The 17,152-nt window shown below is 40.8% G+C and overlaps 1 protein-coding gene across 5 annotated transcripts in view; it reads left to right on the forward strand.

Annotated features, from left to right (window-relative positions):
- The window catches only part of arhgap28 (Rho GTPase activating protein 28), a 209,344-nt gene that overhangs the window by 155,364 nt on the left and 36,828 nt on the right, over positions 1–17,152 (forward strand). For all 5 annotated transcript variants that reach the window (XM_059975968.1, XM_059975940.1, XM_059975949.1 and 2 more), the window contains one exon: positions 14,272–14,362. In XM_059975968.1, the coding sequence (XP_059831951.1) occupies positions 14,272–14,362 (91 nt within the window). The remainder of the gene's footprint in view (positions 1–14,271; positions 14,363–17,152) is intronic.

Here is a 17,152-nt window from a genome sequence, read left to right on the forward strand (position 1 = left end):
TCATTGGCTATATTTAAGAGGAAGTTAAATATGGCCCTTGTGGCTAAAGGGTTCAGGGGGTATGGAGAGAAAGCAGGTACAGGGTTCTGAGTTGGATGATCAGCCATGATCATACTGAATGGTGGTGCAGGCTCGAAGGGCCAAATGGCCTACTCCTGTACCTATTTTCTATGTTTCTATTTAAGACAACAAAAAGTAGTGGGAAACTGGAGGATTAGAAAGTTTTTAAGGAAAATTAACTTTAACAGAAAGGAACTTTAAAAAAAAGCGATAGAGGAAATATGAAGGTGAGCTAGCCAATACTAGAAAAGAGGATGCTGTAAGTTTTTTTTCAGATTTATAAAGAATAAAAGAGAGGTAAGAGTGGATATCTGACCAATATTACTTGAGAGGTTGTAATGGGTGGGAGGGGGAGACAAAAGAATGACAGATGATTATGTATTTTGCATCAGTCTTCACAATGGAAGGCACTAGCAATAAGCCAGAAGCTCAAGCGTGTAGACAGAAATGAGTGTAGTCATTATTACTAAGGAGAAGGTGCTTAAAGCTGAAAATCTGAAAATAGTCCATAGGAACAACATCCTAGTGTTCCAAAAGAGATGTTGAAGCATTAGTAGAATTATTAGATTCTGGAATGGTTCTGGAGGTATGGAAATGGCAAATGTCACTCTATTCTTTAAGAAGGGAGGGAGACAAAATGAGAAACTATAATCTGTTTAGTCTGACTTTAGTGGTTGGTAAAATGTTAGAATCCATTATTAAGGATGAGGTTTCAGGGTACTTGGGAGGATAAAATAAGCCAAAATCTGCATGGTTTCCTGAACGGGAAATCATGTCTAACAAATCTGTTTGAATTCTTTGATGTAACAACAGGCAGCATAGACAAGTAGACTCAGTGGATGTTGTTTACTCGGATTTTCAGAAAGACTTTGACAAGGTGTCACACAAGAAACTGCTAAATAAGATGAGAGCCCATGGACAGAAGATTGGCTGACTGGCAAGTGCCATGTGTGAGAATAAAGGAGGCCTTTTCTGGTTGGCTGCTGGTAACTAGTGGTATTGGATTTGGTACTTTTCATGTTAATGATCTGAATGATGGACTTACTGGTTTTGTGACCAAATTTGCGGATGTTTGAAGAATGGGTGGAGGCGCTGACAGTATTAAGGAAGCACGGTGTCTGCAGGAGGACTTGGACACATTGGGAGAATGGACAAAGAAGTGGAGGATGGAATACAGTGTAGAGAAGTGTATGGTCATGCACTTTGCTAGAAGGAATAAAGGAATAATCTGTTTTCTAAATGTGGAGCAAATTCAGAAACTGGGGTTGCAAAGGGACTTTGGAGACCAAGTCCAGGATTCCCAAAGAATAACTTGCTAGTTGAGTCAATAGTAAGGAAAGAAAATGTAATGCTAGTGTTCACTTCAAGAGGACTGGAATATAAAAGCAAGGATATAATGCTGAGGTTTTATAAGGTGTTTGTCAAACTGCACTTAAGGTATTGTGAGCAGTTTTGGGTTGCTTATCTAAGAAAGGATGTGCTGGCATTGGAGAGGATCCACAGGAGATGCACACAAATGATCCCAGAGAATGAAAGGGTTAACATGAGGAATATTTGGCTGTGGACCTGTACTCACTGGAGTTTCAAAGAATGAGGGGGTAATCCCAATGAAACCTACTGAAAATTGAAAAGCCTAAGTAAAGCAGACATCGAGAGGATGTTTCCAGTAGGAGAGTTGTGGACCAGAGGACATAGACTCAGAATAGAAAGGTGCTCCTTTGGAACAGAGATGAGGAGAAATCTCTTAGCCAGCAGGTGGTACATCTGTAGAGCTCATTGCCATAGGCAGTTTTAGAGGCCATATCATTGGGTATACTTAAAATGTAGGTTGAAAGGTTCTTGATTATCAAGGGTGTAAAGGATTAAGTTGAAAAGGCAGGAGAATGGAGTTGAGAGGGAAAATGATCAACCACGATTGAATTGTGAACCAGCTGAATGGCCTAATCCTGCTTCTATTTCTTATGGTCTCATGATCTTATTTTTTTGTTTTCTGGTAAGCTAACCAGCTTAAAATTGTGGTTGAAATGAAATTGTATGCTTCCATTTGAACTGGACAGATCTGATAAAAGATCATCAACTTGAAACACTACCCATTTTAGTCTCAAAGGATGTTGTATAGGAGTATTCGACCATTCAGACCATTGAGTCTGCTCCACCATTTGATAATATCTGACTTATTTTCCCTCTCAACCCCATTCTCCTGTTTTCTCTCATGATATATATACATATACTTAGTAATCAAGATGCTATCAACTTCTGCTTTAAATATACCCAAATGACTTGGCCTACATACTTTTCTGTGGCAATGAATTCCACTGATTCACCACCCTCTGGCTTTTTTTAAAAAAGTCCTCCTCCTATCTATTCTAAAGGGGATATCTTTTATTTTAGGAACAGTGTCCTTTTGTCCTGGACTTTCCCATAACTGGAAACACCTCCACATCCACTCTACCCTGGCCTTTAAAATATTTGGTTGGTTTGAATGACATCACCACCCCCTCCCACCTCATCTCTCTAAACTTCATTGAGTACAGACAAAGAGCCATCAGTAACCCTGTCATCCCCAAGATTATTCTCGTATACCTCCTCTGGATCCTTTCCAAAGCCAGCACTTGCTTTCTTAGATATGGGGTCCAAGCTGCTCTCAATACTCCAAATACAGTCTGACCAATGCCTTATAAAGCCTCAGCATTGCATCCTTGCTTTTACATACTAGTCCTCTTAAAATGAATGCAAACAGTGCACTTGCCTTCCTTGCTACCATCTCAATGTGCCCAAGCTTGGCCACAAAGCCATCAATTCTGTCATCCAGATCATTAATTGATAACTATTTTACTTGTATGATATTAATTATTATTTACATATTGGCCTACAGTAACTGTATACAAGCACATCTAGATCCCTTTGAAAATTAACACTGTACTTTCTGTACTAATGCTCAACATTTATTTGTTGTGTGCATCAATGTGGATGATCTCACAATAAGAGAAGTTATTCCATGTACACACATTTTGTGAATATCCCCTTTGAAAACTATTTGTGACTTCTTCTGTATCCAAGATGCACCTAATGTTGTCTTTGGCAAATTTAGCAACATGCTTGGCCAAAAGGTTGAAATAGATCATGAAGAGCTGGGGCTGAGGTACTGACTCCTGTAGTATCCCGGTAGTTTAAACTTGACAATATATGAAGGATCCCTTTTGTTTCCATTCTTTGCTTTCTGACTCGGATAATTCTAAACAAAAGTGCCTGTTAGTATATTATCCTTAATTTCATGTAGGTTAAATTTCATGATCAACTTCCTGTCCGAGACTCTATTAAATGCCTTCCAGTAATCCAAAAGGACTACATTAACCAGCTTGCCCTACCCCTTTCTGCTAGTTACCTTGTTACAGAACTCCTGCAGATTAAATCAAATGTAATTCTACCTTCATAAATCCATGTTGTCTCTGGTCAATCCTAATATCCTTTCCAAAATAATCTGTTGTTACAATTTTCAGCAATTCCCTTATGACTGACTCAGACCAGTATCATCCAGTGAGTTCATAAGTAAGGCTTATGGTCCCGAGGCAGTACTTAACCTCAAAGCATTGACAATGCCTTATCTCCCACAGATGTGCTCTATCAGGCAGATTGTTTGTGAGTCCATAAGGAAAATAGATCAACGGAAACCTATGAATCCCTGGTAACATCCTGATCAATAGGCATCTCTGGAATTGTGTGAAGTGGCTCCTATTTGGGAGTCCCTCATTCAGAAGACATATAAGCTCATTGTTTAAGGAACAGCTTCCTCCTCTCCGCCATCAGATTTCTGAATGGTCTGTGACCCTTACTCCACTACTTTCACACTATTTGTTTAGTTATTTATCTTTATTGTAAGATATTATTTTTATGTATTGTACTGTACTGCCACAAACAATAAATTTCATGGCCTATGTCAGTAATCATAAACTTCATTCTGAATCTGTGTCAAAAACCAGAATCAGTCATCATTTATAAACTCATATTGGATGACATGTGATAAGCATTTCTGTTCTGGTGACGGATCTCAGCCTGAAGCATTGACTGCTTACACTTTCCCATAAATGCTGCCTGACCTGCTGAGTTCCTCCAGCATTTTGTCTGTGTGTTGCTATGTTACACTGCCTTTGTTTGGTTAGAATTTTGCATCTATTTCCCTAGCTTCTCTGTAGTGCAGTTAGCTGAACACAACCACCACACCCTCATGGGTAATTTTAATGTTAGAAATCTCAGTTTTGGCTTCCAAGTGCAATAACTTCATTAACTTTGTCATTCTAAATATCAAGTAAAAATGGGTCATGTTAAGAAACTTCCCAAGGTGAGACAAGACAATAAGAATCAACTCTTGTGGGTTTTCTTGCAAGCCACGAACATGCTTCCAGGTTCAGAATGAGTATTCAAATAATATTTATATTTAGAGCGTCCTAGGCAATCTAAATATAGGAATGAAGTCAAAGCTTTATAAGCTGATTAGGTCGTTGTCAGTTAGTTCACTCCTGAACTCCATAGCATAGGCTCTTTGTCAGCACAATGCATGGTCAACATTCCTGTCGTGATGGATCATTTGGTGTGCGAGTGTAAGCATCAGAGGGAACCCTCACTTTGCATCGAACTATATGCTGACGACTTGAACACTGTGAGTAATTTTGTTGTGGAAGAGCTATATTGCCTAATATTATGACATGTATTGCCTCTCATTGGTATTGGTTCATGCCTGTCATAAGTACTGAGATACAGTAAGAAGCTTTACCTGCCATTCCTGCGGGTAATGCCGTACATAAGAACATTGAGGTAGCAAAATGAAAGCAGAGTACAGAATGTCGTGTAGCCACAGAGAAAGTGGTAAGCAAATAAAATGCAACAGCCATGATGAGGCAGATAGGGAGGTCAAGAAGACATACTTAATCATATGAGAAGCCTGTTCAAAATTCTGATGACCATAAGACCATGAGACATAGGAGTAGAATTAGGCTAATAATAAGCCATAATTTATTATCCCTCTCAATCCCATTCTTTAGCCTTCTCCATGTAGCCCTTGAAGCCCTGATTGATCCAGAAATTTTCAACCCTCACTTTGAATATACCTAATAACTTGGCCTTCTCTGGCAACAGATTCCACAGGTTCACCGTTCTCTCCTGATCTCTGTTCTAGATGGACGTCTCTATATTCTGAGGCTGTGCCCTCTGGTCTTAAATCTTCCCACTATAGAGATCATTCTTTCCACATCTACTCTGTCCAGGCCTTTCAATATTTGGTGGGTTTCAATGAGATTTCTCTCCCCCCCCCCCCCCACCGCCAAATTTTTCTAAACCTCAGCAAGTACAGGCCCAGAGCTATCAAACCCTCCTCGTGCATTAACCCTTTCATTTCCAGAATAATTCTTGTGAACCTCTTCTGGTAGGATAAAGGGTCTGGTTAGATAAAGGGTCCAAAATTACTCACTATACTCTAAGTGTGGTCTGACCAATGCCTAAAAAAGCTTCAGTATCACATCTTTTATATTCTACTGCTCTTGAAATGAATGTTAATATTGCAATTGCCTTTCTCAGCACTGATTCAACCTGCAAGTTAACCTTTTGCGAACCCTGCACAAGGACTCCCAAGACACTTTGCACCTCTGATTTTTGACTTTTCCCCCTGTTTAGAAAGTAGTAGAACCATCAGTCTTAACTTTGTTAAGTCGCTTCATGTGTGGCACCTTGTCAAAGGTGTTCTATTAATCCAAGTAAATGACCTCCACTTTCTCTGCTTTATCTATCCTGCTTATTACGTCCTCAAAGAATTCCGACAGATTTGTCAGGAATTTTTTGACTTTAGCCTATTCTATTATGTGTCTACAGGTACCTAAAAACCTCATCTTTAGTAATGGACTCCAACATCTTCCCAATCACTGAAGTCAGACTAACTGTCCAATAATTTTCTATATTCTACCTCCATCCTTTCTTAATGAGTGGAGTGACATTTGCAATTTTTCAGTCCTCCAGATCTATTCCCAAATCTAGTGATTCTTGAAAGAGCATTGCTAATATCTCCACAATCTCTTTAGCTACCTCTTTCAAAACCTTGGGGAGTAGTCCATCTGGTCTAGGAAACTTACCTACCTTCAGACTTTTCAGCTTCACATGCACCTTCTCGTTAGTACTAGCAACTACACTCACTTCTGCCCCCGACACTCTAGACTTTCTAGCAGACTGCTGGTGTCTTCCACAGTGAAGATTGATGCAAAATACTTAGAGTATGTTTACATTTTCTTTGTCCCCATTGCTAGCTCTCCAATGTTATTTTCTAGCAGTCTGATATCTATTCTTACCTCACTTTTACTCTCTATATAAAAAAAGAACTTAGATGTCCTCTTTTATATTATTGACTACCTTACCTTCATATTTCATCTTTTCTATCCTTATTGACTTTTAGTTGCCTTCTGTTGGATTTTAAAACCTTCCCAATTCTCTAACTTTCCATTAAGCTCTGTTATATTATCGGCCTTCTCTTTTGCTTCTATGCTGTGTTTGACTTCCCTTGTCAGCCACAGTTGCCTGAGCCTCCCTTTACTTACTTACTTTATTGTCACCAAACAATTGATACTAGAGCGTACAATCATCACAGCGATATTTGATTCTGTGCTTCGTGCTCCCTGAAGTACAACTACTGCTTTAGAATACTACTTCATCTTAGTGATGGATCTATCCTGCACCTTCTGAATTGCTCCCAGAAAATCGAAGTATCCTGCTGGTATCCTTTCCAATCAACTTTATTGAGCTTCTCTCTCATGATTCTGTAATTCTCTGTACTCTACTGTATTATTGTTATGTTTGACTTTAGCTTCTCCTGCTCAAACTGCATTGTGAGTTCTAACATATTATGATCATTGTTCTCCTAAGATTTCCTTTACCTTAAGCTCTCTAATCAATTCCAGTTCATTGCATAACACACAATCCAGAATAGTGTTTTCCCTAGAGGGCTCAACCTCAGGATGTTCTTAAAAATCCATCTTGGAGGCATTCTACAAGTTCTTGGGATCCAGAAACCTGATTTTCCCAATCAACCTGCATATTGAAATTCCCCATGACCATCATAACATTAGTCTTCTTTAGTTTTTCTCTTTTTTTTCTATCTCCCATTGCAATTCGTACTCCACAACCTGACTATACTTCAGAGAACTAAATACAGTCAGCCCTTCTTATCCGTGGATTCCGCATGCGCGGATTCAACCAACCGTGGATTGGGAAAACCCGGAAGCTCTTTCACCAGCACTTGTTATTTGAGCATGTACAGACTATTTTTTCTTGTCATTATCCCCTAAACAATGCAGTATAACAATTATTTACATAGCATTTACATTGTATTAGGTATTATAAGTCATCTCGAAATGACTTAAAAGTACTGGCAGTCCCCAGGTTATGAACAAGTTCCATTCCTGAGTCCGTCTTTAAGTCAGAACAGGTACATCTGGTATTATTTAGCATCAGTTAGTCAAACGTTTGTCTTAGTATGTAGTATACATTTTACCTTTCTATGCATATAAAGCTCTTAAGAAACATATGTATTTCAATAATTAAACCACTGTGTTGCTTAGTAATAATACCAGCTTTCATTGGGGCAAGGCCTTTCATATGCTCCATTAAAATTGTTCTGATTGTTGACCGACTGTAGCCTAACGCTTTGACAATGACCGATGGCATTTCACCTCTTTCCAATCGCTTTATTACTTCCACTTTATTTTCAATCATGTTCATGATTATTTTCGTGAACAGAAACACTGCAGATTCAGAGCTGCGCCAGGTCCTGATGTCCACTGCACTAAGACAGGTTAAATAAGGTCTGGGGTTCCGCTGGGTCCTAAAGACTACCGCACTGGTCAGGCGAAATGAGGGACTTGAGCATCCACGAATTTTGGTATCTGTGAGGGGTCCCGGAACCAATCCCCCGCGGATAAGGAGGGCCGACTGTATAACTTCCATCAGGTCTTTTTAACCTTACATTTTCTTAACTCTACCCACAAGGATTCTACATCCTCCAATCTTTTGTCATTTCTTTCTAAGAATTTGCTTTCAAATTTAACAACAGAACCACCTGACACCCTCTGCTTATTCACCTGTCTTTTTGATACAAAGTTGACACTTTGGATGTTAAGCTCCCATCTGTGATCTGCTCAGTGATACTCACATCGTCATACTTGCCAATTTCTAACTGCGCAACAAAATCATCTGCCTTATTCTGTATACTGTAAACATTCAAAATATCACACCTTCAGCTCAGTATTCATCACCCTTTTCAATTTTTGTCTTCGTGTTACACTTCAACTCATTCCACTGCCTGTAATTTTTCCCTATTATCTGTCTGTCCTTACTCTCTGCCAAATTAGTTGACCCCCCCCCCCCAAAAAACAAAAAGCTCTAGCAAACCTGCATGCAAGGATATTAGTTCCTGTTAGGTTCAAGTGTAGCCTGTTCTACCGATCGTACCTTCCCCAGAAGTGATCCCAATGATCCAGAAATCTGAAACCCTGCCCCTGCACTAATTCCTCAGCCCCATATTCATCTGCCAAATCTACCTATTCTTACCCTTACTGGTGTGTGGCATGGGCAGCAATCTAGAGATGACTAACCCTGAGGTCTTGTTTTTCAGCTTTCTACCCAGCTCCCTATATTCTCTCTTCAGGACTTCCATGCATTTCCTACCAATATTATTGGTGCTGGTTAAGTACCTCGATTCTGGCTGCTCACCCTATCCCTTTAGATTGATGAGGATCAGATCTACAACATCCCTGACCCCAGCACCTAGGAGGCAGCATACCATCCAGGTGTCTTTCACATCCAGAGAATCTCCTGTGAGATTGAGCGTGATAACAATGGGAAAGAAGCTGTCCATGCATCTGGTTAGCTACTTTCCTGAGGCAGCAAGAACTACAGATGGAATCACTGGAAGGGAAGCTTTATTAACTGGGCTGCATTCACAGCACTGTATAATGAATGGAGAAACATGTACTTGTCTGGATCTTCAGCCAAACTCAGGTGCTCAGCACTTCAGAGCAGAGCAGTTCACTTGGTTGTACTCCACTTGTCTTCCTGAACAATTACACTCTCTACCACAGCAGCTGCATGCACATTCTCCTAGATCCACTCTTGTAACTTCTTTTCTGGAAATTAATATTTGCACCACCCCTCCCCTTCCTAATATCTTCCACCAACCCTTTCACTCAGCCTTCCACCTCAACACTAAGTGGAGCTGTTCAGTATTGAATCAGTGTCAGAATCAGGTTTAATATCACCGACATATGTCATGAAATTTGCTAACTTAGCAGCAGCAGTGCAATGCAATATGTGATAATATTGAATAATTAAATAAGGAAATCAATTGCATTGTATGTGTGTCATGAACACTACCTCACTTTTATTATTTCCATTTTAGCATTATTTTTAATTTAGTTAGTGTAGTCTTCATGAGTCCAATGTTCACCTATGAATCACATGGCAGAGGGGAAGAAGCTGTTCCTGAATCATTGAATGTGTGCCTTCAGGCTTCTGTACATCCTTCCTGATGGTAACAATGAGAAGAGGACATGCCCTGGGTGATTGGGGTCCTTCATAATGGACACCACCTTTCTCAGGCACTGCTCCTTGAAGATGTCTTGGGTACTACAGAGGTTAATACCCAAGATGGAGCTGACTAATTTTACAACTTTCCATCGCTTTTGATCCTATGTAGTAGCCAAATCCCTCACCCTCATACCGGACAGCAATGCAGCCTGTCAGAATGTGACAAGCCAAAGATCCTTAATTCCTAATGAAATATAGCTGTTGTCTTGCCTTCATTATGGCTGCATCGATATTTTAGGACCAGGATAGATCTTCAGAAACCTTGACAACCAGGAACTTGAAATTTCTCATGCTCTACACTCTGATCCCTCTGATGATAGGTTCGTGTTCCCTTGTCTTACCTTTCCTGAAGTCCACAACCAGCTCATTGGTCTTATTGACATTGAGTGCAAGGTTGTTGCTGTGACACCACTCAACTAGCTGGTATATCTTGCTCTTGTATAACCTGAAATTGAGTTTACAAAAACAAAGAGTACCTGTCTGATTGCAATGCACAAAAAGAGGATTTTCTTAAAGTAAAAGAATTTTACTTTAACAAGGCATCAACACAGCCAGAGGACACATGGCAGAAGGTCCCAATACTTGACACCAATATTTTCCTGGACTTAGTCTTGCAAGACTTCAAAGTAAAGTTTATAAGCAAACTAAATGTGTTTCAAGTCAAGTTTATTGTCATTTAACTATATATGTGTATATAACATACATAACTATATAATGTATATAGAAATGAGACAAAGTTTCTTCAAACCGGAGTGTAAAGCACATAACACATGTAACACAAGATAACTTATGAAGGTGAGGATAAAATCTATATCTGCATTATACATAAATAACAAACTAAATTGCATTAATATTAAATATTGTAAGGTGCAGAACAGATTAACCAGTGACACTTCAAATATGAGGTGTCAAGGAATTCAGAAGCCTATTTTGCTTGGGGGAAGAAACTGCTTTTCATTCTGACCATTCTTGTCTTTATGCATCAGAGTCTCCGGCCTGATGGTAGAAAGTCCAAGAGGATGCTGGATGGGTGGGTGGGATCCTTTATAATACTGAGAGTCTCAAATATGCAGTGCTCCTCATAAATGTCCCTGATGGATGGTAGGGAGACCCCTGTGATCCTCTCAACTGTTCCCACAGACCCTTGTAGGGACTTCTGGTCTGATGTTCGACTGCTCCCATACCAGATGGAGATGCAACTTGTCAGGTTGCTCTGTGTTGCTCCTGTAAAACACAGTTATGTTGGGGGGGGGGGGGGTGGTGGAGGGGAGCCCAGCTTCCCTCCATCTTAGGAAGTGGAGGTGCTGTTGTGCCTTCCTGTTCAGGGAAGTGATATTAAGGGGCCAGGTGAGGTCATCCGCGATGTGAACTCTCAGGAACTTGGTGCACTTAACTCACTCTACGCAGGAGCCATATACTCGTTGAGGGGGTTAGTTCATCTGCACCTTACTGAAGTCCACAATGATTTCCTTTGTCTTCTCAACATTCAGGTTTAGGTTGTTTTTCTCACACCAATCCACCAGCTGCTTCACTTCCTCTCTGTACTCCATCTCTTCATCGTTCTTGATTTTGTCATCCACAAACTTGATGACATGGTTCGTGCTGGATCATGTGACACAATCATACGTCATCAGTGTGAACTGTAGTGGGTTGAGCACACAGCCTTGAGGAGTGCCAGTGCTCAGTGTAATGGCACAAGAGATGCTGCTGCCCACATAGATTGGCAGTGGCCTATGCAGTTAGGAGTCTGGTATACATTTGCAGAGGGAGGTGTTAAAACCCAGTGAGGACAGTTTCCCCACCATTTTCTGGAGTGTGATGGTGTTGAATGCCGAACTGAAGTCTGTAAACTGCAATCTAGCATGTGATAACCCATTTTCCAGATGGGGCAGGACAGAGTGGAGGGCAGAGGTCAGTGGATTGATTTGAGCAATAAGCAAACTGGAAAAGGTACAGTGTAGCCAGGAGAAAGGCTTTAATGTGCTCCATGACCAGCTCAAAGCATTTCATAATGGTTGACGTTAATGCCACTGGTCGGTTACTGTTGCCTTCTTTGGTTGATGCCTTGAAAACTGTGGGGACAATGGATTGTTCCTGAGAGATGTTGACTATATCTATCAGTTGAGCTGCACGGTCCTCCAGAACCTGATCTGGTATGTCAGTGGGCCCCACAGCTTTGCGCGGGTTAACTCTGGCCAGGGTTTTCCTCACCTCTGCTTCAGACACAGTGCCAGCTCTCCTGGGGCGAGAGGTACTTTGTTCTGCATAATAAGCCGGGTGTAGAAGACATTCGGCCTTTCGGAATGAAGTGTCCTGGTCACTGATGCGTGGAGTAGACTTGTTGCCTGTAATCCTCTGAATTCCCTGTCAGATGCGCATCTTGCCTCTGGTATCACAGAAGTGGCTTTAATTTCTCTGAGAATGCTCCCATTTCACCTTCCTGTTGGAGCAGGAAAGCACAGTTCTTCCTTCCCTGAGTGCCGTCGCCTCCCGCGATCTAAAGGTAGCGTCATGATAATCCATCAGCCTGGCACGGAGCTCTGTAGTAAACCATGGCTTCTGATTTACCCTCACCCAAATGTGTTCTGTGATGGTAACATCCTCAGTACTATGTAGCTGGTCATGGAATCCACGTATTTCTCAATGTTAACATGATTGTTATAGGTAGCAGCCTCCCTGAACATTGTCCAGTTTGTATTATCAAACCAGTTCTGCAGGGCAGAGGTTACACCCTCAGGCTGGGTTTTCACCAGCTTTAGAACTGGTTTGACCCATTTGATCGCTGGTTTGTACGCTGGAAGTAACATTACAGGTAAGTGATGTGAGAGTCCAGTGTGGGCGGTCACCATTTACAACCCTCAGATACATTTTCTTATGGGCACAATTAATAACTAAACCTACAGAATAATAACCCTACCAGAATCAATGAAAGACCACACCAACTTGGGTTTTCATCTAGAGTGCAGAAGACAACAGACTGTGCAAATACAAAAAGAAAGAAACAATTAAAAAAAATCAGCGATAAATAATGAGAGCACGAGGTGAAGAGTTTTTGAAGGTGAGACATTTCAGTGATGGGACAAGTGAAGCTGAATGAAGTTATTCCCTTTGGTTCAAGGGCCTGATGGTTAATAGGTCATAACTGTACCTGAACCTGGCAGTGTGAGTCCTGAGGCTTCAGTACCACCTTCCCGATGGCAGCAGCAAGAAGAGTACGTGGCCTGGGTGGTGGAGGTCCCTGATGATAGATGCTGCTTTCCTGTGACATTGTTTCATGTAGATGTACTTACTGGTAGGGAGGGTTTTACCCATGATGGACTGGGCAATATACACTACCTTTTTGTAGGATTTTCCATTCAAAGGCATTGGTGTGCCCATACCAGGCTGTGATGCAGCCCAGTCAATTTACTCTCCACTATATATCCAAAGGAACTTGTCAAAGTTTTAGATGTCATGCTGAATCTTCGCAAGCTCCTCTGGAAGTAGACGTGTTTGTAATTACACTTGTGTGCTGGCACCAGGCCAGGTCTTTCAAAACTATAACACAGAGGAACTGAAAGTTGCTGACGCTCACCATCTCTCCAGTTTTGTTCTCCTGAACACAATAATCAGCTCCTTGGTTGTCTGTACTTTTGAGCATGGTTAGTGTTAAAATGGTTACCCCGGTAATTTCTTGTTCCATATATTGATTAGCAAGTGATGCACCTCAAATAAGCAGTAATGGGTTGAAAATCAACACTTTGATGCATTTCTCGTATTCCCAATCCGCTCCCCTTCCCCCCCTCTCTGTCTGTATTAATGGAGATTAACAACATTTCTGAAATTCTGCCAAGTCAGCATTTATCATTTGCATCTGGGTTACAAGTAAGATGGTCCAGCAGTGATCCAAATCATCCAACTGCAACTAAGTTACCACTTGGACTGGGAAAGCAAGAGTACCAAGTCTGGCTTGTATTTTTCCCATTTTATTCAGAGGTTTCACCAACCAATATTTATTTACCTTTTTATTGCAACTTCTGGGCAATTGGACTTTTCTGAGTTTGACTTGGAGCTTTTCATATCAATGAAGTTCCTTGGAAAGGCTAATATGTAAGAAACTTTGTAAATGGAATATACAATGCATTTGAGAAATTATCAGCATGAAATTGAGCTGGGAATTGGAATATTCCCAAAATAAGAACAACCCGTAAGACAGGTAACATTCAACTTCAGACCTAATTTCATGGAGCTGAATCTGGCCTGCATAGTTTGAGTGTGGAATCTTGAGAAGCAAATTGCATTCTTAGCTACCAGTGTTGTTTTGGCTTCCAAACAAGCCATTCATTAGAAGATACTGAGTGAAATCCTGTTTCAGTCCTAATAAATTTAAATCTAGATGCCTTATTTCTTGTTTTCTCTTATGCATATAGCAATTTAGGAGACTCTGTAATTTTGACGGGTATGTGTGATTTCTTACATGTCAGACTTGAAAGGTTAGGATGCCCACAAAGCAAATGATAATCAAGTTGAGTACCCAAGCCAAAGAATGGAAGATGTCTTGTGGTCAATAATGGCAGTTTAGTTAATATTTTCTTTCTTTTTCAATCACAGCCCAGAATTGAGTTCATGGCACCTGAGTCTTCACCTACTTCCAATGGTGTTCAACAAGCAGAGGGAAAAACATCCTGGGATCCCACAAAAGGTAGGTACTGTTCAAGTGCAGAAACAAGTTGTTGGAGGGCTCAGGAGAAGACGAAAGGGTAGGAATAAGAATGAGTATTCCTGTCCTCTTTAGTCTTAGGCTTAGAAAAGGAAAATAACTTGATCTGTACATTAATGCATTTGACTATGTTTTCCCATATGTGAGTTATATGGAGTGGCAATTGTTTCCAACTGTGTCACTCTTGGAAGTAAAAGGAGCCACAGCTGACATAGCCACGTTGCCAAGGAGGGAGTTTCCCAGAAAGAGAAGCTCCCCACAAATTTGCTATATGCAGCAGGCATTATTTGTAGCATATTCCCTAAGCTGAGGTGGTCTCTTGCTGTAAGAAATTGTTTCTGTGTCTCCTTCCAATAAGTGTTAGAATTTAAGCAGCACATTACACAGACAATGCTGCTGGCTGAGCAGGCAGGTGCAGTATTAATGACAGTTAATATTGCACCAGTTAATATTAATTTTCAAGTGATCCATCCACAGCAGCCTCAGCTGCGTGGGACTGTGTCCAAATTGGGAAGATAGTGTGGAAAATTCCAAAAATTGAGGTGAAAATGGGGATAAATTTCAAAAGTCAGATGAGGTGGGAGGAAGAATATAAATGTGCTGTGGTTAATAGTACAAGGGTCTCTTGGGAAGACCTTTCCTCCACTCTGAGTCTGGAAGAGTCTGATTGTACCCAATGGCTGCCATCTTCACCAGAAGCTATTGGGTAACTATTAGTGGATCTCTGCACTGCAGCCTGTTCTGTACTAATGGCTATCAATGAAGAGCTCTTGTATAAACAACTTTAACTGTGACACTGTATTCTGCTTTCTATTATTTTTTTTCTCTTGTACTACCATGATATACTGAAGTTTTTAACAATCTGTGGGAGGGCATACAGGACTCAGCTTTTCAATGTATCTCAGTACATATAACAATAATAAAGCAATTCCAATTTCAAAAATATAACCATATAACCATATAACAATCACAGCACGGAAACAGGCCATCTTGGCCCTCCTAGTCCGTGCCGAACCCTTAATCTCACCTAGTCCCACCTACCCGCACTCAGCCCATAACCCTCCACTCCTTTCCTGTCCATATACCTATCCAATTTTACCTTAAATGACACAACTGAACTGGCCTCTACTACTTCTACAGGAAGCTCATTCCACACAGCTATCACTCTTTGAGTAAAGAAATACCCCCTCGTGTTTCCCTTAAACTTCTGCCCCCTTACTCTCAAATCATGTCCTCTAGTTTGAATCTCCCCTACTCTCAATGGAAACAGCCTGTTCACGTCAACTCTATCTATCCCTCTCAAAATTTTAAATACCTCGATCAAATCCCCCCTCAACCTTCTACGCTCCAATGAATAGAGACCTAACTTGTTCAACCTTTCTCTGTAACTTAATTGCTGAAACCCAGGTAACATCCTAGTAAATCGTCTCTGCACTCTCTCTAATTTATTGATATCTTTCCTATAATTCGGTGACCAGAACTGCACACAATATTCCAAATTTGGCCTTACCAATGCCTTGTACAACTTTAGCATTACATCCCAACTTCTGTACTCAATGCTTTGATTTATAAAGGCCAGCGTTCCAAAAGCCCTCTTCACCACCCTATCTACATGAGACTCCACTTTCAGGGAACTATGCACAGTTATTCCTAGATCTCTCTGTTCCTCTGCATTCCTCAATGCCCTACCATTTACTCTGTATGTTCTATTTGGATTATTCCTGCCAAAATGTAGAACCTCACACTTCTCAGCATTAAACTCCATCTGCCAACGTTCAGCCCATTCTTCTAACCGGCATAAATCTCCCTGCAAGCTTTGAAAATCCACCTCATTATCCACAACACCTCCTACCTTAGTATCATCGGCATACTTACTAATCCAATTTACCACCCCATCATCCAGATCATTTATGTATATTACAAACAACATTGGGCCCAAAACAGATCCCTGAGGCACCCCGCTAGTCACCGGCCTCCATCCCGATAAACAATTATCCACCACTACTCTCTGGCATCTCCCACCTAGCCACTGTTGAATCCATTTTATTACTCCAGCATTAATACCTAACGACTGAACCTTCTTAACTAACCTTCCATTTGGAACTTTGTCAAAGGCTTTGCTGAAGTCCATATAGACTACATCCACTGCCTTACCCTCGTCAACATTCCTCATAACTTCTTCAAAAAATTCAATAAGGTTTGTCAAACATGACCTTCCACGCACAAATCCATACTGGCTACTTCTAATCAGATCCCGTCTATCCAGATAATTATAAATACTATCTCTAAGAATACTTTCCATTAATTTACCCACCACTGATGTCAAACTGACAGGTCTATAATTGCTAGGCTTCCTTCTAGAACCCTTTTTAAACAATGGAACCACATGAGCAATACGCCAATCCTCCGGCACAATCCCCGTTTCTAATGACATATTAAAGATCTCCGTCAGAGCTCCTGCTATTTCTACACAAACTTCCCTCAAGGTCCTGGGGAATATCCTGTCAGGACCCGGAGATTTATCCACTTTTAAATTTCTTAAAAGCGCCAGTACCTCCACCTCTTTAATTGTCATAGGTTCCATAACTTCCTTACTTGTTTCCCACACCTTAGACAATTCAATATCCTTCTCCTTAGTGAATACCGAAGAGAAGAAATCATTCAAAATCTCTCCCATCTCCTTCGGTTCCACACATAGCTGACCACTTTGATTCTCTAAGGGGCCAATTTTATCCCTCACTATCCTCTTGCTTTTAATATAACTGTAGAAAC

This window comes from Hypanus sabinus, chromosome 1 (assembly GCF_030144855.1).
Source record: "Hypanus sabinus isolate sHypSab1 chromosome 1, sHypSab1.hap1, whole genome shotgun sequence".
NCBI lineage: Eukaryota > Metazoa > Chordata > Chondrichthyes > Myliobatiformes > Dasyatidae > Hypanus > Hypanus sabinus.